At 54.3% G+C, this 21,963-nt stretch overlaps 3 protein-coding genes and 1 pseudogene across 16 annotated transcripts in view; 3 read left to right on the top strand and 1 right to left on the bottom strand.

The window, feature by feature from the left end:
• The window catches only part of CIC (capicua transcriptional repressor), a 30,697-nt gene extending 19,618 nt beyond the window's left edge, over positions 1–11,079 (top strand). For 4 of the 9 annotated variants that reach the window (XM_053606541.1, XM_053606539.1, XM_053606540.1 and 1 more), the window contains 19 exons: positions 1,737–1,886; positions 1,969–2,203; positions 2,283–2,412; positions 2,549–2,731; positions 2,817–2,982; positions 4,175–4,377; positions 4,470–4,695; positions 5,094–5,197; positions 5,449–6,673; positions 6,764–6,951; positions 7,325–7,446; positions 7,538–7,704; positions 7,809–8,102; positions 8,199–8,521; positions 8,834–9,087; positions 9,185–9,339; positions 9,430–9,561; positions 9,872–10,003; positions 10,093–11,079. In XM_053606541.1, coding sequence (XP_053462516.1) covers positions 1,737–1,886; positions 1,969–2,203; positions 2,283–2,412; positions 2,549–2,731; positions 2,817–2,982; positions 4,175–4,377; positions 4,470–4,695; positions 5,094–5,197; positions 5,449–6,673; positions 6,764–6,951; positions 7,325–7,446; positions 7,538–7,704; positions 7,809–8,102; positions 8,199–8,521; positions 8,834–9,087; positions 9,185–9,339; positions 9,430–9,561; positions 9,872–10,003; positions 10,093–10,460 — 4,757 coding nt within the window. In that variant the 3' untranslated portion in view covers positions 10,461–11,079. Of the gene's footprint in view, positions 1–1,736; positions 1,887–1,968; positions 2,204–2,282; positions 2,413–2,548; positions 2,732–2,816; positions 2,983–4,174; positions 4,378–4,469; positions 4,696–5,093; positions 5,198–5,448; positions 6,674–6,763; positions 6,952–7,324; positions 7,447–7,537; positions 7,705–7,808; positions 8,103–8,198; positions 8,522–8,833; positions 9,088–9,184; positions 9,344–9,429; positions 9,562–9,871; positions 10,004–10,092 lie in introns of those variants that run through there. The other 5 variants (XM_053606542.1, XM_053606546.1, XM_053606544.1 and 2 more) reach the window with 4 other exon arrangements.
• A 909-nt stretch (positions 11,080–11,988) lies between these two features.
• Positions 11,989–14,935, bottom strand: PAFAH1B3 (platelet activating factor acetylhydrolase 1b catalytic subunit 3). Of its 3 annotated transcripts, none has more exons than XM_053606568.1 (6): positions 14,838–14,935; positions 14,368–14,461; positions 14,086–14,175; positions 13,010–13,126; positions 12,809–12,931; positions 11,989–12,313 (listed from the first exon to the last, which is right to left on the bottom strand). In XM_053606568.1, exons 2-6 carry the CDS (start codon positions 14,443–14,445, stop codon positions 12,026–12,028), a joined length of 696 nt encoding a protein of 231 aa, XP_053462543.1. In that variant the 5' UTR covers positions 14,446–14,461; positions 14,838–14,935; the 3' UTR covers positions 11,989–12,025. The 3 variants fall into 3 exon arrangements, with proteins under 3 accessions (XP_053462543.1, XP_053462544.1, XP_053462545.1); XM_053606569.1 differs by lacking the exon at positions 14,838–14,935 and adding an exon at positions 14,564–14,807; XM_053606570.1 differs by lacking the exon at positions 14,838–14,935 and adding an exon at positions 14,716–14,801.
• On the top strand, positions 14,475–19,406 carry PRR19 (proline rich 19). 4 transcript variants are annotated; one of them, XM_053606564.1, is made up of 3 exons: positions 14,475–14,568; positions 18,198–18,801; positions 18,887–19,406. In XM_053606564.1, the coding sequence occupies exons 2-3, from the start codon at positions 18,204–18,206 to the stop codon at positions 19,348–19,350; spliced, it is 1,062 nt and encodes a 353-aa protein (XP_053462539.1). In that variant the 5' UTR covers positions 14,475–14,568; positions 18,198–18,203; the 3' UTR covers positions 19,351–19,406. The 4 variants fall into 4 exon arrangements, with proteins under 4 accessions (XP_053462539.1, XP_053462537.1, XP_053462535.1 ...); XM_053606562.1 differs by lacking the exon at positions 14,475–14,568 and adding an exon at positions 15,040–15,249; XM_053606560.1 differs by lacking the exon at positions 14,475–14,568 and adding an exon at positions 15,740–15,762.
• Positions 19,407–20,769: 1,363 nt separating this feature from the next.
• LOC128596815 (gamma-aminobutyric acid receptor-associated protein-like) lies at positions 20,770–21,279 on the top strand (annotated as a pseudogene).
• The last annotated feature ends 684 nt before the right edge of the window (positions 21,280–21,963 follow it).

Genomic DNA, 21,963 nt, shown 5'->3' with positions numbered 1-21,963 from the left:
AGTCCGGAGTAATTGGCTTTGGAGCTGGTTAGAATAGGAGCTGCATAAGATCTGCTGGTCCTAGGGGAGGAGGCTTTGAGTAGTAAAGCTAAGGACAAGGCTTTGGTAGAGTTAGGCGCTGTTTTTTCAGAGCACAGTGAGGGGCTGCAGTGTTTGTGGTGTACTTTGAGAGAAAGACCCAGGAGCCTGATGGGCAGCACACAGGGGAGGGGTTCAGGAAGGGGCTGCCCTCCATTGTTTGCTGGCTCCCTTCTAACCCCATTCCTCAGAAAATGAGGCCCTGATGAGAAATATCTTTGTGAAGAGAGGAACAGGTCCAGGTCCCTAGGGGCTTTTATGGGGTTGGAGGGCCCAGCAGGTTTCCCGGCCTGCAGTACCCCAGGGGTAGGGGACAGAGTCGTCACAGAGTCTTGAGTAGCGGCCAGTGCTATCTTTCTCTGATCCCAGTACACTGTTTCCTTGAGGTCTACTTTTTCCTTTGTCACCCCTCACATAATCAGGTCTGGAGGCCAGTGCCTTACACGGAGCTCCCTGGTCCAGGCTTCTGAAGGCATGGAGTGGGGGGGGGGGTCACCGCAGGTCAGGTTGGTTTGAATTAGGAGGTGGCTTGAAATGATGGAGACCAGGGCTAGGGCGGTTCCCTCCTCCCTTTTTCGTCTTCCCCGAGCAGGGGCCTCTCTCCTCTTCTGGTTCCACTTCCCCTAGGGAGCCAGGCAGTGAGAGGGGAAGCCCACTCCTAGCGTAGGCCCGCCCCAGTAATCCAGCCAGGGGCGGGTCCCAGCCCAGGGCTCCCCCTTCTACTGTCCACCTCCTGGGGCTAAAGATTGGACCCCTGAGATCAGCCCCTTGGTGAGGAAGCATCTTCCTGTGCATATCCTCAAGGAAACACCTGACATTGCCTTTTCTGGGCAGAGACTTTTAACAATTCTCTCTTATGCCCCATTGTCTGGGCCTTTTCTTCTGAGGAGTTTACCACACCCTCTCCTCTTTCTGGGCAAGAGGTCTGGACACAGGGCTAAAGAAAAGCTGAAGGTTTTTTTGGGAAAGAGGGTGAGAGGCCTCTTCATGAGTAGGAAATTCTTAGGGGGGAAAAGGGAGAGCTGTTTGAGCCACTTGTGCCCAGCCAGGGAAGAGCAGGTCTGGCTCTCTGGCATCTGTGGGGGGGAAGGCCAGGAGAGAGCCCCTCCTACCCCATAGCTGGGTGAGATCCTATAGCCTGTGGGTAATGGACAGAGGGTTGGAGGAGCAGGGAGTCAGGGCCATCTGCTTCAGGAAAGGGAAAGGGTGTGGGAGACCAAGGTGAAGGGCTGGGTTGGATGGCAACTTGGGTCCTGAGAATGTGGCATGACTGGGGTATGGGGTTCCCAGCCCAGCTGAGGTCTTGGGGCTGGGGAGTATGGGATGGCAGCTAAGCATGACCTGGTTTGTAGCAGGAGCAAATCATTCCTCTGGCCTGATCCCTGGTGGCAGGGCTTGTGGCAGTTGGTTGGGGGAGGAGTGGGGTGTGAGTACTATTTCCCTTCTCTGCTTCTGTATTCTTTTTTATAAATCTAGAAACCTTTCAGGGAGGAGTTTTTCCTGAGTTATGTTGCATGAATGAGCCTATGAGGCTTGGGTTGGGGAGGGAGGGTGTAAAGAAGGGGTGGGAGTCACTGCATTCAGGGTGGGAAAGAACTTGAGTCAAGGGTCAGGGCCAAGTTCTCTTGCTATACAGCTCACCTGACTGCTTTCCACAGTGTGGACGAATGTGGAACCTCGCTCTGTGGCTGTGTTCCCCTGGCACTCCTTAGTCCCCTTCCTGGCACCCAGCCAGCCCGACCCCTCTGTGCAGCCGAATGAGGCCCAACAACCTGCCAGCCATCCAGTGGCCTCCAACCAGAGCAAAGGTGAGGGATGGGGGAATGTGGGAAGGCATGTGATAGGGTCCCAGGTGGCCTGGGAGCCTCTGATCTACCTCTTTGTCCACAGAACCTGCTGAATCGGCAGCTGTTGCTCACGAACAGCCACCAGGTGGGGCAGGGAGTGCTGACCCTGGGCGACCTCCTGGAGCCACATGTCCTGAGAGCCCAGGGCCTGGACCCCCACACACTTTGGGGGTGGTGGAACCTGGTAAGGGTCCCCCTCCCATCACCGAGGAGGAGGTCCCCATCCCCCCAGGAGAGCCCCGGTTGGACAGTGAGACAGAGAGTGACCACGATGATGCGTGAGTTCCCTGAGGGTTGATACTAGGGGGTGGGGTGGCCAGAGACATGGGCCTTACTGTCCCTTATGCCCCACCGCAGCTTCCTCTCCATCATGTCTCCTGAGATCCAGTTGCCTCTGCCACCTGGAAAACGACGGACCCAGTCCCTCAGTGCCCTGCCCAAGGAACGGGATTCATCTTCTGAGAAGGATGGACGCAGCCCCAATAAGGTACCTTATTTCTGTCTGTCCCCTGTTCACCGTTAACCCCATGGTCACCCAAGCCTGTCTCCCTGGTCTTGTATGTGGCTACCTAAGCTTGTCTCTCTCGTCCTAATTATCCTGCTCTGTGCTATGTTTAATGCAGCGGGAGAAGGACCATATCCGACGGCCCATGAATGCCTTCATGATCTTCAGCAAGCGGCACCGGGCCCTGGTCCACCAGCGTCACCCCAACCAGGACAACAGGACTGTCAGCAAGATCCTGGGCGAGTGGTGGTATGCCCTGGGGCCCAAGGAGAAGCAGAAGTACCATGACCTTGCTTTCCAGGTAAAGCCTCTTCCTCTTGAATCCTCCAGATTTCCTCTGGTGTAGGGTTGGGTAAATGAAAGATCGCCTTTCTCTCTCCTGCCAGGTGAAGGAGGCCCACTTCAAGGCCCACCCAGATTGGAAATGGTGCAACAAGGACAGAAAGAAGTCCAGCTCAGAAGCCAAACCCACAAGCCTGGGGCTAGTAGGAGGGCACAAGGAGACACGGGAGCGGAGCATGTCAGAGACGGGCACTGCTGCTGCCCCTGGGGGTTAGTCAGCCCCTTGGCTTACCCACCCTGCCACCTTTTTCCCTGAGAACCGCCAGCTGCCTGTTTGCTTGCTCACCCCCTGCCCCAGCAGCTCCTCTGTGCTCTGTTACTTTTATCTGATGATCCTTACCCAGAAAGGAAATGGAAATTGTTTCATGTGAAGGAGCCAGGAAGATCCAGACAGATGAGCGATCTCATTACCAACTGTTTATTGAGCACTTACTATGTGCCAGGCACCACGGGGAACATGAGCCCTAGTACTCAAAACCACACTCTGTTTTCAGATGAGGAAAACTGAGGCTTAGAGAGGCAAAGTCACTTGCTTAAAGGCCCAAACAAGTGGCAGAGTCAGAATTTAAAGCCCAACTTGGCTGACCTCCAATAGCATAGTTGGAACCACTGTAGTTCACAGTGCCCCTGGTCGGCTAGGTCTACTTACTGAGGGTGTCTTGTGTGCCTAGCAGTGTTCTGGGGCACTCTTATTTTAATTTTATTATTTTTTTAATTTCAGCTTGCTTGTTCATTCTTCTTCATTTGAAGTACTCTTTTTTTTTTTTTTGTTGTTGTTCATTTTGTTTCTTCTTTTTTTAAATGTTCTTCCTCTGGCGATGCTCTGTCCCATTGCCTCCCCAGTAGCTGGGATTACAGACGCCCACCACAACGTCTGGCTGTTTTTGATGTTAGTAGAGATGGGGTCTTACTCTGGATCACTGCAGTTCATATTGGTCTCGAACCTTTGAGCTCAGGCAATCCACCCGCCTCGGCCTCCCACAGCACTGGGACTACAGGCGTGGGCCACCACGCCCGGCCCTGGGGCACTCTTTTGAAATGATCCTGTGGCCATGGCTCTGCAACTCTGTGAGGGTGGGGGTATTTGTTTCCTTTCTGAGATGAGGGCACTGAGGCTCGACAGGCCAATGGTTAGATAGCCAGCACATCATGAACCTGTCTCCAGGCCTACTTAGTCTCAGAAGGGCTACCCCACAGGGAGTAGGCTTGCTTCCTGCAACCCCATGGGGCATGACCCAGCAGGACAGAGGTGCTGGGCTGCTGGGTGGTGGTTGGTTTTTCACTAAGTGGTCCAGAAATTCCACCTTTCTGCTTAGTATCTAGAAATACCCATGGGTTATTTAATCAGTCATGGTGCTGATGAGAGTCTTTTTGACTCTGACAGTTACCCTCTACTTTACAGTGTCCTCTGAGCTCCTGTCCGTCGCAGCCCAGACACTCTTGAGCTCAGACACCAAGGCTCCAGGGAGCAGCTCCTGTGGGGCAGAGCGGTTGCACGCAGTTGGGGGACCTGGCTCAGCCCGGCCCCGAGCCTTCTCCCACAGTGGGGTACACAGCCTGGACGGCGGAGAAGTAGACAGCCAGGCACTACAGGAATTGACGCAGGTCTGGGGTATAGACCACCCAGGGGTGGGAGGGAGGGCTGTCCAAGGAAGCCACCCAGCTGAACCCTCCCCTCCCTGTCACCTGTCCTGCAGATGGTGTCTGGTCCTACATCATACTCTGGCTCAAAGCCTTCCACCCAGTATGGAGCTCCAGGCCCCTTTGCAGCCCCCAGTGAGGGAGGTGCGTTGGCAGCCAGCGGGCGGCCCCCACTGTTGCCCACCCGAGCCTCTCGTTCCCAGCGTGCAGCCAGTGAAGACATGACTAGTGACGAGGAGCGCATGGTCATCTGTGAGGAGGAAGGGGATGATGATGTCATTGGTGAGCATTTCAGGACTCAGAATTCTGGCCAGCAATCAGCATGCCAAGGCTTGGAGGGTGCACAAAACTTTGATCCCCTAGGCTACTTTGTTTTTTTCCACATTGGTGTATGAGTGCATACATTAATTTTGGGCCCTCCTGCCTTGAAAAGTTTTCATCCAGGTAGGAAATCTGGAGGACATGGGCATGACCAGTTCATGTTAGATTCCGGGTGTTAGATTACGTTGCTCTTGTGTACTTACGCACCTGCATTGAACAAGTGGGCATGACCCTGGGCTGAAAAGTAGCCTTCCTGGACACCACTCACTGCCCCCTTGGGGTAGAGCTGAGAGATCCCAGTCTCCAGATTGTTCATCCAGCCCCTTGCCCGTACTGTTCCCTTCCTTCTGCTCCCTCAGCTGATGATGGCTTTGGGACTACTGACATTGATCTCAAGTGCAAGGAGCGGGTGACCGACAGCGAGAGTGGAGATAGCTCTGGGGAAGACCCAGAGGGCAACAAGGTGAGGGTTTGGCAAATGGTGCTGTCCTGTCACATTCACTGCTAAGAGGGGGATGTCTTTTCTTTCCATGCATTTAACAGAGGGGGAGATTAAAGTCCAGAGAGGGCAAGCTACTCACCCCATGGGGAGTTGAGTCACAGTTGAGGCCCTTAGCTGGCCAGGACACAAACTTAGGCTGGCCTGGCCTAGGGGTAGGTATCTAGATACCTATACTTCCTGACTTGGGGGGTCTCCATTTTCCTTCTACCCAGGGCTTTGGTCGGAAAGTGTTTTCACCTGTAATCCGTTCCTCCTTTACTCACTGCCGTCCGTCGCTGGACCCTGAGCCCCCAGGGCCTCCAGATCCACCTGCAACCTTCAGTAAAGGCTATGGTCCCACCCCATCCTCATCTTCGCCTGCCTCTTCAACCTCAGCAGCCACGTCCTTCTCACTGGGCTCAGGAACCTTCAAGTCCCAGGAGTCTGGTCAGGGCAGCACAGTAGGCTCACTGCGGCCCCCACCCCCTGGGGCTGGGGTCCCAGCAACACCTTCAAAGGCTACCCGGTTCCTTTCAACGGATCCTGCTACCTTTCGGCGCAAGAGACCTGAAAGCGTGGGAGGCCTGGACCCACCAGGCCCCTCAGTCATTGCAGCGTCTCCCAGTGGAGGAGGAAGCATCCTGCAGACACTGGTCCTGCCCCCAAACAAGGAGGAGCAGGAGGGCAGTGGAGCCAGAGTGCCCTCAGCTCAGGCTCCATCACTGGCTTATGGGGCCCCAGCAGCTCCCTTGTCCCGCCCTGCTGCCACCATGGTCACCAATGTGGTACGACCTGTCAGCAGCACTCCTGTGCCCATTGCCTCTAAGCCCTTCCCTAACTCTGGCCGGGCCGAGGCGTCTCCAAATGACATAGCAGGTGCCAGGACTGAAATGGGCACTGGGTCCCGGGTGCCTGGGAGTTCCCCACTTGGCGTCAGCTTAGTGTATTCGGACAAAAAGTCAGCAACAGCCACCTCACCAGCCCCACATTTGGTGGCTGGGCCCCTATTGGGCACCGTAGGGAAAGCCCCTGCTACTGTCACTAACTTACTAGTAGGCACCCCAGGCTATGGGGCCCCTGCACCCCCTGCTGTTCAATTTATTGCCCAAGGGACCCCTGGCAGTGGGACCACTGCAGGCTCAGGAGCAGGTGCTGGAAATGGCCCGAATGGGCCAGTACCCCTGGGTATCCTGCAACCAGGTGCCCTGGGCAAGGCTGGGGGAATCACCCAGGTCCAGTACATCTTGCCCACGCTGCCCCAGCAGCTTCAAGTGGCACCTGCCCCAGCACCAGCCCCTGGGACCAAAGCAGCGGCTCCCAGTGGCCCTGCACCCACCACCAGCATCCGTTTCACCCTCCCGCCCGGCACCTCTACCAACGGCAAGGTCCTGGCCGCCACTGCACCCACTCCTGGGATCCCCATCCTGCAGTCTGTACCCTCCGCCCCACCCCCTAAAGGTGAGGCCTGGGCCGGGCAGTACAAGGAGAGGGGCCACAGACTGGTTGGCTCCCTTGTAACCTTTTCCTTTCTTGCCTCTTAACTTCCAGCCCAGTCAGTTTCTCCCGTGCAGGCCCCACCTCCGGGTGGCTCAGCCCAGCTGCTGCCTGGGAAGGTACTAGTGCCCTTGGCCGCCCCTAGCATGTCAGTGCGGGGTGGAGGGGCTGGCCAGCCGCTGCCCCTGGTGAGCCCACCCTTCTCAGTACCTGTACAGAATGGTGCCCAGCCACCCAGCAAGGTGAGGGCACCCTGCTTATGGCCCCACTTTTTTTTCCTGGCCTTCTGCTGGGTATTGGCTCTTGTACCCCGCTCTTTCTGTCTCTGCCTTTCTTTTGGTCGTGTTCTTTTTCTTCTGTTTATGTGTCTTTATCTCTGTCTTGCCATCTTCCTTGAGGTCTGTGCAGCCTGAGTTTTCTGTTTCTTGAGTCCTCAGTGTTTGTGCTTTATTCCTTTTCAATGTTCCCATCTCTTGTTATCTTTCCCATCCTGTCCTGATCCCAACTTCTGTGTTACCTGCTTTTGCTTAGATTCTTGCTCTTAGGTCTTGGTCCTCCCTCTGCCCCACAGTGGGGCCACAGCTCACTGCAGCCTGTGGGTGCCCTTCCCCACAGATCATTCAGCTGACTCCAGTGCCTGTGAGCACACCCAGCGGCCTGGTGCCGCCCTTGAGCCCGGCCACACTTCCTGGACCCACCTCCCAGCCCCAGAAAGTCCTGCTGCCCTCCTCCACCAGGTAATTGCTGCCGAGCCCTCCTTCAGAGGCCAGGGAAGGGTTGGGGTAGGGCCATCTCACCTCACTCCTCCGTTTCCTCTCCTTGTGGCAGAATCACCTACGTGCAGTCAGCGGGCGGGCATGCGTTGCCCCTGGGTACCAGCCCTGCATCTAGCCAGGCTGGAACAGTCACTTCGTATGGGCCCACGAGCTCTGTAGCTCTAGGCTTCACCTCGCTGGGGCCCAGTGGCCCCGCCTTCGTGCAGCCCCTGCTCTCAGGTGAGGGGTGGCCTGGCAGGCAGCGCTGGGGACTCAGGATGGGGCTGAGGCAGCCTGGACCGTAATTTGGTACCCTGCCTTTCCTTCTCTGTTTCTTCTCTCAGCAGGCCAAGCCCCACTGCTGGCTCCTGGCCAAGTGGGCGTGTCACCTGTGCCCAGCCCCCAGCTGCCGCCTGCCTGTGCAGCCCCTGGAGGTCCCGTCATAACAGCATTTTACCCTGGCAGTCCTGTGCCCACCTCTTCAGCACCCCTGGCCCAGCCATCCCAGGCCGCTCCAAGCGTGGTCTATACTGTGGCCACCAGCACCACCCCACCTGCTGCCACCATTCTGCCCAAGGGCCCGCCTGCCCCAGCCACTGCCACCCCAGCCCCTACTAGTCCTTTCCCCAGTGCCACAGGTGGGTGTCAGACTAACTCAGGGCAGGGTGAGTTGGGGGACCCAGGAGATGGGCTTTAGTCAGGCCTGGCTTAGCAAATGCTCTCTCCACCTGCAGGCTCCATGACTTACAGCTTAGTGGCCCCCAAGGCCCAGCGGCCTAGCCCAAAGGCTCCGCAGAAAGTGAAGGCAGCCATCGCCAGCATTCCTGTGGGCTCCTTTGAGGCAGGTGCCTCTGGGCGATCTGGCCCTGCACCCCGGCAATCTCTGGAGCCTGGCCCTGTCCGTGAGCCAACTGCCCCAGAGTCTGAACTTGAGGGGCAGCCCACACCACCAGCTCCTCTGCCACCCCCAGAGAGCTGGACTCCCACAGCCCGGAGCAGTTCCCCACCACCTCTGGCTGCTGAAGAGCGGACCAGCACCAAAGTTCCTGACACCATGGTGAGCATCTGCAGGTGTGGGGCGCCTGCTGTACCCAGCTTTGCCTCTCTGCTGTCATTGCTTTTCTGTCCTGCTCCTCTTCACTCCCATGCCCGTGTGTCCCTCAGGTTCAAAGATCCCCTCTGTCCATCCCTCCTGCCTGTGTTGTATCCCTTGCCCTTCGGAGGTCCATGTTTTGCCCTTGTTAAGTCATGTGACTAGATCTTCTCCAGGGGTCCACATGTCAGGCTGTCTCAGCTTTCACCTCTGTCCTGCCCTTGCCATGGTGAGGCTGAGCTTAGTGTTCCCCATCCCTGCCCTTCTCCACCCCAGGCCAGCAAATTCCCCAGCTCATCTTCAGACTGGCGTGTCCCTGGGCAGGGCTTGGAGAGTCGTGGGGAGCCTCCCACCCCACCTAGCCCAGCCCCAGCTCCAGCCACAGCCTCTGGTAGCAACAGCAGCAGCAGCGAGGGCAGCAGTGGGAGGGCTGCCGGGGACACCCCTGAACGCAAAGAGGCAGCTAGTACTGGCAAGAAGGTGAAGGTGCGGCCCCCGCCCCTGAAGAAGACCTTTGACTCTGTGGACAAGTGAGCATGGGCTGGTATCGTGGTGGAGTATATGGGGTGGTAGGAGCAGGGGCAGTTGCAGCCTGAGGCAGAGGAGGTGACCCTGCCGGCTCTCCAGCAGGGTCTTGTCAGAGGTAGACTTTGAGGAACGTTTTGCTGAGCTGCCTGAGTTTCGGCCTGAGGAGGTGCTGCCCTCTCCGACTTTGCAGTCTCTGGCCACTTCACCCCGGGCCATCCTGGGCTCTTACCGCAAAAAGAGGAAGAACTCTACCGGTAGGCGAGTGCTGGGTGCCTGGGGTAGGTAGGTGGAGGAACAGACTAGAGCTTCCTCCACTGAACCTGTTTCTGTTTCTGTTTGATCAGACCTGGACTCAGCGCCTGAGGATCCCACCTCACCTAAGCGCAAAATGAGGAGACGCTCCAGCTGTAGCTCAGAGCCCAACACCCCCAAGAGTGCTAAGTGTGAGGGGGACATCTTCACCTTTGACCGTACAGGTACGGATGACATGGTAGCCAGAGCTGTGGGGGCCTGAGTTGTCCCCAGGGCCTGCAGGAGGAGTAGGGTCTTGGGGGAGGCAGTTAGATAATGGGAGAGGTGAGTTGAGTGTCACTCAGAGGAAGCATAGCAGGTCAAGAGTGGGTTCTGGTGTCCATCAGGCCCCCAAAGTTGTCATGTGACCTTGGGCAGGTCCCTTTTTTGATCCTCTGTGAAATAAAATTCATTTAGAGCTTGAGTAGACAGTCAGATGGATGGCAGGGAGGCCCAAGCTACTGCTGTACCTTGACCATGCTATTCCCTGGTCAGGTACAGAAGCTGAGGATGTACTTGGGGAACTGGAGTATGAGAAGGTACCATACTCATCACTGCGGCGTACTCTGGACCAGCGCCGGGCCCTGGTCATGCAGCTCTTCCAGGATCATGGCTTCTTCCCATCAGGTGAATGTATCTTGGAGTTGTGGGGGTCACTCAGATGTGACCTGCCTACCCATCTCACCCTGTCCTCCCTACCATCTTTCTGTCCCCAGCCCAAGCCACTGCAGCCTTCCAGGCCCGCTATGCAGACATCTTCCCCTCTAAGGTTTGTCTGCAGTTAAAGATACGGGAGGTGCGCCAGAAGATCATGCAAGCAGCCACTCCCACAGAGCAGCCCCCTGGAGCTGAGACCCCTCTCCCTGGACCACCCCCCACTGGCACTGCTGCTGCCCCTGCCCCGACTCTCAGCCCTGCTGGGGGCCCTGACCCCACTTCACCTGGCTCGGACTCTGGCACAGCCCAGGCTGCCCCACCACTGCCTCCACCCCCAGAGTCAGGGCCTGGACAGCCTGCCTGGGAGGGAGCCCCCCAGCCTTCTCCCCCACCCCCAGGCCCGTCTGCAGCTGCCACAGGCAGGTGAGGGAACCTTGAGATCCCAGGACTCAGAGTACCCCCCTCAGGACATGGACAAGCATGTAGGTGGCAGGAATAGGGGTGCAGGATGGTTCCTCCTCCCCAACAAAACCATTTCGTCCTTTACAGTTTGGGGCGGAATGAAGCCTGCTCTTCTTGTATATAGACCCTTGCCCCTCGGCTCCCTCCCTTTGCTGGGGGGCAGCTGAGTGGAAGCAGGGGCAGTCTCCCTCCACGGAGCCCCTGTACATAACTTGGACTGGAGTGTATGCCTTCAGAGCTTTTCACTATATGCAAAATGGCTCATGTAAGGGCTGTAAGCTGGAGGGTAGCATGGGCCTTGGGCTATAGGGAGGTGCCTGTGGAGTGGGGGGAGTTCATGAACCCCTTTTTTCCCCAGAGGGGCTGGACTCAGGTTAGTTTGGGGGTGGGGGCTCCTGCACTTTGCCACAGGCATGGGGAGGGTTCTCTCCTCACCCCCTCTGCCCTCCCAACTTGGGTTGTACTTTCTAAGAAGGTGATTCCCCTACCCTTGCCCCACCCCCAAACAAAACATGTTGATCATGTGCAATATTTCTTACTGTGCCGAAAAGCCACAATGACCGAGATTAAAGCTGTTTAACACACCTGTGTGACTGCCTGCTCTAAATGGGGAGGAGTGATGGTTGTGCCAGTCCTGTCCCCAGATTGTTGTAGAGTGACGTTTTCCACAAGGTGGGGTAAACAACTCCAAGACCACCAACCCCAACATAAGAGGAGACCCTGACTCGCTATGGATTAGGCAGCTTTCACTAGCCTGGAAGCCATAGTGCTCAGGGAGCCGATAAGCTCTTTGCCCCTTTCTCAGCCGTGCAGCTGGCTGAGACGCTGCGATAAGGTGCTGTGAGAAAGGCAGTTGACTCTTACTGGCCCTGGAATCATTTTTCCTCAAACAGATCAAGAGAAGTCTTTGCCACTGAGGTCCCAGCATAGAGGCCACAGTAGGTGGTGGGGATTCATCCATCCTGAGTCCTGCTGCCCCCATGTGGCCTCGGCTAGCATGGCAGTCAGACTAGGAGGAATCTCTCCCGGGTATACCCCTTCCACTCAGCACCTGGAAACACTGAACACTGGTGGAGACACAGATACCCACACCTGTCATGGGAGGAATATAGGAAGTGATATCTAAGCTAGGGCCAGAGCACCGGAAGTTCCAGTAAGGGGAACAGCACATGCAGAGACTAGAGGGACAGCGTATAATAGGTTTGACTACACTGGGTCACTATGTCTCCAGATTGCTTGCTTGACTTTGTTCCTAAAGGGTAGTGCTGGTAAGCTAGTCCCACGTATTGTTTACTGATTGGTAGCACCTGCTTGAAGCACACTATTGTGAATAGTGTTAATTCACCTGAGTCTGCAAAACCAGAGTTCTTGATGGATGTGACATCTGCCTTGTGCAGAAATAGAACCACCTCACAGAACTGCGGGTCACAGATGAGGGTGAGCATCTGGTGGTGGTGCTCAGCAGGCATGACCACACACTAGGAAACAGGAGACTGTGGAAGGAGAATTTAATGTAGGAAGGTAAAATGCTTAGGGTGTGGGCTCTGGAAGGGAAACACCTTGGCCCTGGTCTTGGGCCAGCAGACGCAGAAGCAGGGAGTGCAGGGACCGGCAGACAGGTGTGTAGCCCAGGCGGCTCAGATGCAGGTAATCATACATATCATGGTGGCTTATGGTGCCATCTGAGTGTACGAAGCCAGGGTCAGCGTCCAGGAAGTGTGCCCGAGGGTGGCCAGCCAATGCTGCCCGAATTAGCTCATTGACCTGTTGGTTCTTCTCCCGAAGTGAGTTAGGATGCTGGCCCCTTGGAAGCAGGCCCTGAGGAGGAACACCAAGATTAAGGAGAATATACCAGTGATGAGAAAGTGGAGAAGGTGGAAAGGTAGTTCCTAATAACCACGACTCTGGTAGCATTCAGCAAGAAACCCTGGGTGCCAGCTCTTTCCAGGCATCACTAATAAAAATGGTGTCATCATGGCAAAGGGTTAATCTGTTCTTTTACATGTCCCATTTCTAAGTGATGGAACCTAGATTCACCTGACAACTTTTGGCTACTCGAGGGGTTCTTTTGAGTTCGTGCATATCCCCAGATTCTCCAGCAGTCCTTAGGCAAAAAGGGCTCATTGATCCCTGTCCCTGAATATGTCCTCAACCACAGCCACTGTGAAGGGTGTAGCAAGCTTCCATGTGAAATTTTTGCCCAAAAGCCACTATTCTAGGGCAAGTTGCCCAGAACCGTGCTGGCTGTGGCTGCATCTGAGGGGAGTCCCAGGCCACTACCCTTCTTTCCTTCCCACCCTCCCAGTCTCTCACCAACACCACGACCCGGGCCTGAGGCTGCCGCTTGTTCACCAGTTCCACAATGGCCTTGATGCCACCAGCCACCTGCTCTGCTGTGTGTCCATGGTTGTTGGTGCCCACCCAGACCACCACAATCTGTGGAAAGAAGGCCATGGCATGGTGGTAATGGGACAGACAAAGGTGCTTAAAGAGTCCCACCCAAGATCTACTCACTTTGGGCCGGATATGTTCCAGCTCTCCATTCTCCAGCCGCCACAGTACATGCTGTGTGCTGTCACCACCAATGCCAAAGTTAAGGGCATGCAGAGGAGAGAAGAGCTCCCGCCAGATCTGTGGGCAAGAAGTGGTGTGGGCACAGGGGCACTGTCAGCATGGAGCAATACCCTTTGCCCACATGCTAACCAGATGCATTATGGAAGAACCTTGCTATATGGAACCATTCTGGTAACATCTCACCTACAGCAAACCCCTGTATGGTCAAAACTCACTTCATGGACACCTACTATAGTCTCACTTTAAACCATACCCCCTGGCTGGTTGGTGCCTATGGGTCAGTGAGTAGAGCACCGGCCCCATATACCGAGGGTGGTGGGTTCGAACCCAGCCCCGGCCAAACTGCAACAAAAAAATAGCTGGGCGTCCTGGCAGGTGCCCGTAATCCCAGCTGCTCGGGAGGCTTTGGAGGTTGCTGTGAGCTGTGACGCCACAGCACTCTACCAAGGGTAGAGACTTTTTTGAGACTCTGTCTCAAAAAACAAAAAAAAAACATTAAAACAAAACAAAACAAAAAATACCCCCTGGAAGCAAGACTCACTTTATGGAAACTCAGTCTGCTTGAGCCAAGCATCGAACCAGTACCATGACAGCTGAAACTTATGTTTAGGAAAGCTATTACATTTGAACATCACCTAGTGGAAAGATACTCTCATTGAGTATCTCAGGCTCTCATTGAGCCTGCTCTGTATACAGTTGACCTTCCCTTCAAGTAAAGAGACAACAGCTATGAGTAAACCCAATAGGGCTGTGCACTATTTAAAGTGAACAATAAAGAGCCTCGCCTTAAGGCAATCTTCTGGCAGAAAAGCCTCATTACCAGTCTTAGCATACACAAATCCACTCTAATAAAGTTGGGACACTTATTTCCTTCTCAATATAATATTACAACGTACACCAAGATTTTTGGCTACCTGAGGCCATTTTGTATCTCACACCCACCCCGGGTCCTGGTCCAAATGTGTCAATGACGGCACAGGCCTGGGTCGGGGGAAGAGGAGAGGGACTGGTCTCACCTCGCACTGGTGCATTAACTGAACTGAGGAGTCCCCGATAAAGACGACTTCAGGTTCCTTATCCTTACTGTCTGCCACGAATCGATGGTGCTAGGAAGACGCACAAGAAGGAGTCAATGGCAGGCGCGCTCCCCTGGGCCAGCCCAATTGCTTCCTTAGACAGTACCACACCAACCGCCCTCAATTTCTCAATCTGATAGAGCAGCACAAATCAGCCGTTCTCTGGAGCCCACCCCCCCCCCTCGACCCGGAATCCTGAGTAACCCAGGAGGGATCGCTCACCAGGGACATCCAGCGCCCGTCGCCCTGCACGTCCTGCACCGGCGTGGGCTTGCTGGCTGGGTTCTCTTCTTCGCTCATCTTGACTCCGCAGTTCCTTCAGGATAAGCGAGAGAGGTTGGCAATACTCCAGGAGGAGGTTCTCCACCACGCCCACCCCTACCTCTCTAGGCAACAAAGGACCGTCCAACGCGCGCACTCGAGGTAAGGACTAAGGCCAATCCTGGGCGCCGCCTCCTCCCCTGGGACGAAAACCTTCACTTAGGAGGTTGAATTGGGAACCCGCGCTTCCCCCCACGGCGGCCGCGCAGTGGGCTCGTCCAGCACTTCCCGCTGGTGCCACTGACTTACCCACAGTGGCAGCTGCTCGAGCGCCACAGCACAGTGAGACGCGGAGAGGCGAGACCATCAAGCACCCGCTGCGGGGAGGAGGGAGAAACCACCCACTGGCGTCACGGGGAGGAGCGAAATACCTGAAGAGCCGAGAGTGGGCGGGGAAAACTAGCTCCGTTCCGAGGAGGAAGAAACCATTTGCTGTGGAGCGAGAAATGCGAGGAAGGGACCACCTACTGGGGAGGGGTGTGCTCCATTCACGTGGTGGGGGGAGGGGAACGAGTGGACGAGTCCATTCTTGGATGCCTTGAGGGTTGGCTCATTTGCACCAGGCTAGGTGACGCACCCAGATGCGGGGGACAGAAAAGGAAGATGGCAAAATGGGATTAGAGATTCAGTTATGAAAAGACACACTAAGGCAGTGCCAGGGTTTTAGTGAGCCTATCTACTTGTGGGCTTCCCTTACCCAAAACAGTTTTTTTTGTATGGCATAACATCTCAACTGCGTATCTTTGCTTCAAGACAACCTGGGACCTGCGTGGAAGGTACAAGGTACAGAAAGGGAAGGGAAATTAGAGACGCCTGCACGGCCCAGGTTCAGCCTGGCACCTCATCCACAGATCATCTTGCAGATCTGTGTGTCCTCTGCTTCCCTCTCTAAACCCAGGGCCAGCCAACAACATGAACTTCAACTTCCTGACAGTTCTGAAACTCACATCCACAGCCAAGGCCACCTAAGGTCATGCCCCTCCTCCTTACCCCAAATTAATTTCAAACCTCAGTGTCTTCTCAGATCTCCCTGTTTTCTGGGACTATGTGGGGGGTCTCACTCCCAGCTAAATGTTCTGCTCATCTTCCTGTAGCCTCACTCCCAGCTGAATCTTCACTTCTATTCATTCCTTCTAGATAGATTAGTACTGAGACATAGAGATAAGTCTTAGTGTCTTTTAAAATTTATTATATATATTTTAAAATTTCTGCCCTTTGTGAACAAAGAATCTTACTTAATTTTGTTCATGTTCAACTTCAATCCACTTCCTAGGAATGGCACACAGTGGCTGCTCAGTAAGTACTTGCTGAACAAATAAAATGATTGGGTCAGATGCTGGCCTTGTCCAAGTGTCTACAAGTTCTTGGAGACAGATGCAGACACAGAACTGTCTGTGTGGAAGGGTCAATGTTGTGATTGAGGGAGGTCTAGAGTACCTCTGGGTAAGAAGCAGAAGAAGGACTTAGTGCTAAGGGTTTCCTAGAAGTGGTATCTGAGCTGGGTTTAAAAGATAAGATTGAGCAAACAGAAAGAAAAGACACCTGGATAATATCGCTTTTGGGGCGGGACAGTTTCTCTCTGTTGCCCAGGCTAGAGTGCCATGGCATCAGCCTCCCTCATAGCAAACTCAAGAGATCCTTCTGCTTCAGCCTCCAAAGTCACTGGGACTACAGACCCATGCCACAACACCCAGCTAATTTTTCTATTTTCAGTAGAGATGGGTGGGGGGGGTGTCTTTCTCTTGCTCAGGCTGGCCTCAAACTCCTGAGCTCAAGCAACTCTCCTACCTCAGCCTCCCAGAATGCTAGGATTATAGATGTGAGCCAGGGCGCCACGCCGGAGATAGATTAGAGTATGGTGAATACCCTGGAATGGCTTGATTTATTTATTATCAATTAATTTTATAGGTGGTTCTTGCTTTGTCATCCAGACTGGAGTACACTGAGGTCTCCAAAGCCACGGGTCAAAATTGCTGGAATTACAGGCATAAGCCACTTCACCAAATATGATGTCAAAGCAGTGAGTAGGGTGCCAGCCCCATATGCCGAAGGTGGCGGGTTCAAACCCAGCCGGGGCCAAACTGCAACCAAAAAATAGCCGGGCGTTGTGGCGGGCGCCTGTAGTCCCAGCTGCTCGGGAGGCTGAGGCAAGAGAATCGCGTAAGCCCAAGAGTTAAGAGGTTGCTGTGAGCTGTGTGACGCCACAGCACTCTACCCGAGGGCGGTACGGTGAGACTCTGTCTCTACAAAAAAAAAAAGCCTGAGGGAACAAGTGTGGACAAATAAGTTGGAGAGTTAGAGGGTCATTTGCTAAGCAAAACTTAGTGAGATACAAATCTTTCAGGCATCCATTCAGATGTATTGGTTCATTTCATGTCTCTGGAGATACTATTAGCAACTTCATCTTGCAATTAGGAAACTGAGTCTCTGAATAATTACAAACGTTTCCAAGATCACCTAGCTGAAATGTGCCAGTTGAGCATTTGAACCTAGTCTAGCTCTGAATCACGCTATACTAATTCTATTTTTTATTTTTCGGAGACAGTATCTATCCCAGGCTTGAGTGTAGTGTCGTCGTGATAACTCACTGCAACCTCAAACTCCTGGGCTCAAAAGATCGTCCTAATTGGCCCCCCAAGATGCTAGGATTACAGGTGTGAGCCACCACGCCTGGCTAACACTATACTTATTGTATGGGGATGACTCCCTAGCGAGGGACTGGTTGAATTAAAGGGTTACCAGAACCCCTCTGCGCCTGCCGCCTCGCCTTGTCTTGTCCTCCAGAGAAAGAGCGCAAATAGCTGTCTAAACTAATCAGCATTTTGGAGGGGCCTGGACCTAGTGAACCTTACAACCAATTGGTGGATGGGAGGTACTGAGGCCAAATGAGGGAAGTTTCCGATAGTGAGGCTGGGAGGGCGGGGCTATAACCGGCACTCTGGGCCTTGGGCACGTGCAGCTGGGCTTCTATCCTCTCTCCGAGCCTAGAAGCCAAAGGCCATGGGGAGGGTATGCGCATGCGTGTGGTGCGACTGAGGACCGGAAGAGCGGCAGGGCGCTTGGAGAGCTGGGATCACGGTGGAAAAGAAGCCATTGCGCCCCACAGCCACGTGCGGCAGGAAGGGAGTGGGGTTCGTTGGGGCAGGAGAGGGTGAGGTGTTTTTCCCCTACGTTGTCCCCATCATCTGTATCTCACCCCCTTCCCTCTGCCCCTCTGCCCTACCTCACCTGCCCCACCCTCCTTTTCCTACCCTAGGCTTCCTTTCACAACCAGGCCCTGTCCCTGTTAGTTCCTCTGCCTCGCTTTCTGTTTTTCCGAGTTTTTTTCAGGCACTCCAGACTTGCAGTGTTCTCTCTCTTGCTTTTCTTTCTCTACCATTTCTCTCCACTTTTTGTTTGTCCTATATTTCCTGGATTTCTCCCTCTTTTCAGAATCCCTTTCTGGTCCGCACATCCCTCCAATTTCATGACCATTTCCCATATGCCATCTTTTAACCATTTCCCCATATCTTTGTTCCCAATAACCCTTTATTCCCTGACCTCTTCCTGTTAAACCGTCTTGATCCTGACCTCATCCTACCTGTGGTCACTCTCTGCCCACTTCCTTTCTCACATCTTGTCTCTCTATATAGCTAGCATTCCAACCTCACCCCAAACCAACCATCTCCTTTTCTTCCTAATCACTTTATGTACCCTGACTTATCTGCATGCTCATAATCTTCATCTTCCAGGATACCATGGACCCCCAGGGTCCAGCCCCTCAGCCTTTCCAGCGGCCTGAGAAACCTGGTCGTGTCCGCCGTCAGAAGACCAGGCGAGAACGGAACAAGGCCCTGGTGGGCAGTCTCCGGCCACTGGCCCGTCAGAATCCTTCTGTGACCAGTCGGGATCCTGTGGCCCCTATTGCCCCCAAGTGTGTGGTCATAACACAAGGCCGGCTGAGCCGGGAGCACCGGGGTCTCTTCAACCATGAGGTGAAATCCCTGGATGTGGCACGGCTGCTTAACAGTGGGGCCCTGGAGCCAGACACTACCCCATTCCCCACCAAGCTCTCCCCAAGCCCAGGCAAGGTACAAGAACCAGCCCTACAGTCGAGGGGCAAGGAGAATCAGATACCTGGAGGCTCAGGCCCAGGGCCACCCAGAACCCTAGAGCCACCTGGTGTGGGGCAGCTGTTGAGGGAGCTGCAATGCCAGCTGAATCTGCCACAGGCCTTCCCTAGGAGGAACCTGGTGCAAGAGGCCAGGGATGCCATTGTGGGCACCTTACAGGCCTGCCATGGCTGTGTGCCCAACCTTTCCCTGGTGCTCCAGGACTGCCAGCTTCCCTTGCCAGGTGAGCCTATCTCCTGCCCCTGCACTCCCCTTTCCCTTCTCTATGTTAATACAGCTGTTCCCTATGCTTCTTTCCTTTGTGCTAGGGGCCAAGCCTGAGAGGCGAAGGATGACACCCTCCCGGACTAACAGCTCTGAGGAAGCCCCAGGGGAGGGGAGGCAGAAGAGGCCACAGGGGACAAAGGAGCTCACCTTCACCATGCCTCACACCTCCAGCACTCCCACTACGCATAGGGTGAACCTGGCACCACCAAGAGGTCCCTGGCCACCCCCCTTGTTCTCATTGCCTTCGCCATCTGGTGCAGCCTTGGGCCCCCCAACAGCCTTTGACCTACTGAAAAGCATCTGGCTGGTAGCCACACCACCCACTCCCCGGCCCTGGGGGGTTGGCCCATCTCAGCCCCTGCGTCATCCACCATCACCCTTGTTGCCCCGAACTTCTGCTCTGGACTGGAGCCCCGGCCCCCCTGCTCCACTTCCCAGCCTTTCCTGGGTGGTGGGCCAGAATAGTCCAGAAGCATGGTCCTTTCCACCCATGAGATTGTACTGAGGGGGCTAGGGCTGGGCGCAGGTATATTTTACTCCCAGTCACCTCAATAAAGTACCTTCTTCATGGTCCTCTGTGAGTCACTGACCCAGGAGAGCAACTTTCCTTAGCTCTGAGTTCTGGGTCCAAGATGGAGCAGAAGGTACTATCACTTGTCACCTTTCTGGAGTATAAGGGGATATAAGCAGGATGGGGAAACTTTGGGCTTCAGTTATTCTAATACATACACCAAAGGGAATGCTGGGGCCTCAGAGTGAGTGAGACAAAGAACCTGTCCTCATCAGACTTTCGGCTCCAGTTGTGTCTAGGAGAGTACCTCTCTTGTGCAGGGGTTGGGGGAGCCCAAAGAGGGAGTGATGACTATGTCCTAGTGATGAAAGTCTTCACAGAGGAGCTGACACAGACCTTGCATTTTTCAAGATTGGTAGAAACTTGCTATTTGAAGAGGAAGAGAATGTTCAGGCAAGGGGAACAGCATGTGCAAAGCCTGGAGGAGGGCAAATAGTGGATGTAGGCCCATTTCCCCACAGCAAATCACTAGGCCATGCTGGGACCTAGAGTGAGTCACCTCAAGGGAGTGAACCTGCCCTTGAGGGTTCCTGGTCTGATGGGCACTGGGAACAGTACATGTGCTGGCTCAGAGTAGAAGTGGCAGAACAGGGCTAAATCTGACCTGCAAGGTATTTTCTTTCACCCACAATGTTTTAAATGTTTGGATCAATTGCTGACTGTTATAAATTAGTTTCCTTTTTTTTTTTAGTGCATTTCTGGCTTCTCTTAAAAAAAAGTGTGGGTGGTGGTGGTGCCTGTGGTTCAGTGGGTAGGGCACTGGCCCCATATACGGAGGGTGGTGGGTTCAAACCCAGTCTGGGCCAAACTGCAACAAACAAAACAGTCGGGCGTTGTGGCGGGTGCCTGTAGTCCCAGCTACTCGGGAGGCTGAGGCAAGAGAATCGCTTAAGCCCAGGAGTTGGAGGTTGCCGTGAGCTGTGTGACCTCACGGCACTCTATTGAGGATGATAAAGTGAGACCCTTGTCTCTACCAAAAAAAAAAAAGGATCTGGCAGCAGACCTACAATCCCTCCTGGCAACAACTGGCCAAGTAGAAGAGGCACCCCTTCTTCATGGAATCCACACTCTTCATTGAAAGTCTTTCTTTTGGGGCGGTGCCTGTGGCTCAATAGGTAGGATGCTGGCTCCATATACCAAGGGTGGCAGGTTTGAACCCAGCCCCGGCCAAACTCCAACAAAAAAATAGCCAGGCGTTGTGGCAGGCGCCTGTAGTCCCAGTTACTCGGGAGGCTGAGGCAAGAGAATCTCTTAAGCCCAAGAGCTGGAGGTTGCTGTGAATCTGGAGTGAGACTCTTGTCTCTAAAAAAATAAGAAAGTCGCTGCGCGTACCCACCGTCACCACTGCCCCGGTGCCAGGGCCCCCCACTGCCAGGTTCCCGCAGCCCAGTCCGGTCCAGCCCAGTTCCCTGGGAGGATGAAGTTCGTGTACAAAGAGGAGCATCCGTTCGAGAAGTGCCGCTCTGAGGGCGAGAAGATCCGAAAGAAATACCCGGACTGGGTCCCGGTGATAGTAGAAAAGGCTCCCAAAGCTCGGATAGGAGACCTGGACAAAAAAATACCTGGTGCTTTCTGATCTCACAGTTGGTCAATTCTACTTCTTGATCTGGAAGCGAATTCATCTCTGAGCTGAGGATGCCTTGTTCTTCTCTGTCAACAATGTCATTCCACCCAGCGCCACGATGGGTCAGCTATACCAGGAACACCATGAAGAAGACTTTTTTCTATACATTGCCTACAGTGATGAAAGTGTCTATGGTCTGTGAAGCTGCTGCCTCTGAGATGGGGTGGGGGGCTCTCATTCTACAAAGAGAGAGGTGGCCCTTCTTCCTTGACCTCCTCCTCCTTCAGGCTCAAACACCATCTCTTCTTCAGGACCTGCACTTCTTTTTTTTTTGTAGAGACAGAGTCTCACTTTACCGCCTTCGGAGAGTGCCATGATGTCACAGGACTCACAGCAACCTCCGGCTCTTGGGTTTCTGCGATTCTCCTGCCTCAGCCTCCCGAGCAGCTGGGACTACAGGCGCCCGCCACAACGCCCAGCTATTTTTTGGTTGCAGTTCAGCTGGGGCTGGGTTTGAACCCGCCACCCTTGGTATATGGGGCCGGCGTCCTACTCACTGAGCCACAGGCGCCACCCAGGACCTGCACTTCTTAATGTTTGAGGAGGTCTTTCCAGCAACTCTTAGCAGGAGGAGTAATGGAAGAGATGACCTCTGTACCTCTCCTTTCTTCTTTCTTCCCCTTTCTCTGCCTGCCTTGCCCACTCTGCTTTAGACTTCTTGATTGTCAATCTCTGTCACATCCAGTGATTGTTTTGGTTTCTGTTTCCTTTCTAACTGCCCAAGGGGCTGAGAACCCCAGCAGTCCCTTCCTTTCACTACCTTCTTTTATGGGGGTAGTTGGAAAGGACTGAAATTGTGTGTGTGTGGGGAGGTAGGAGGCACATCAATAAAGAGAAAACCACCAAAAAAAATAATAAGAAAGTCTTTTTTCTTCTTTTTTTTTTAGACAGTTTCAGTTGTGTTGCCCTCTGTAGAGTGCTGT

Source organism: Nycticebus coucang, chromosome 10, assembly GCF_027406575.1.
Source record: "Nycticebus coucang isolate mNycCou1 chromosome 10, mNycCou1.pri, whole genome shotgun sequence".
Taxonomy (NCBI): Eukaryota; Metazoa; Chordata; class Mammalia; order Primates; family Lorisidae; genus Nycticebus; species Nycticebus coucang.
The sequence above is the reverse complement of the archived record's forward strand: the minus strand, read 5'-3'. Positions and strand labels throughout refer to the sequence as shown.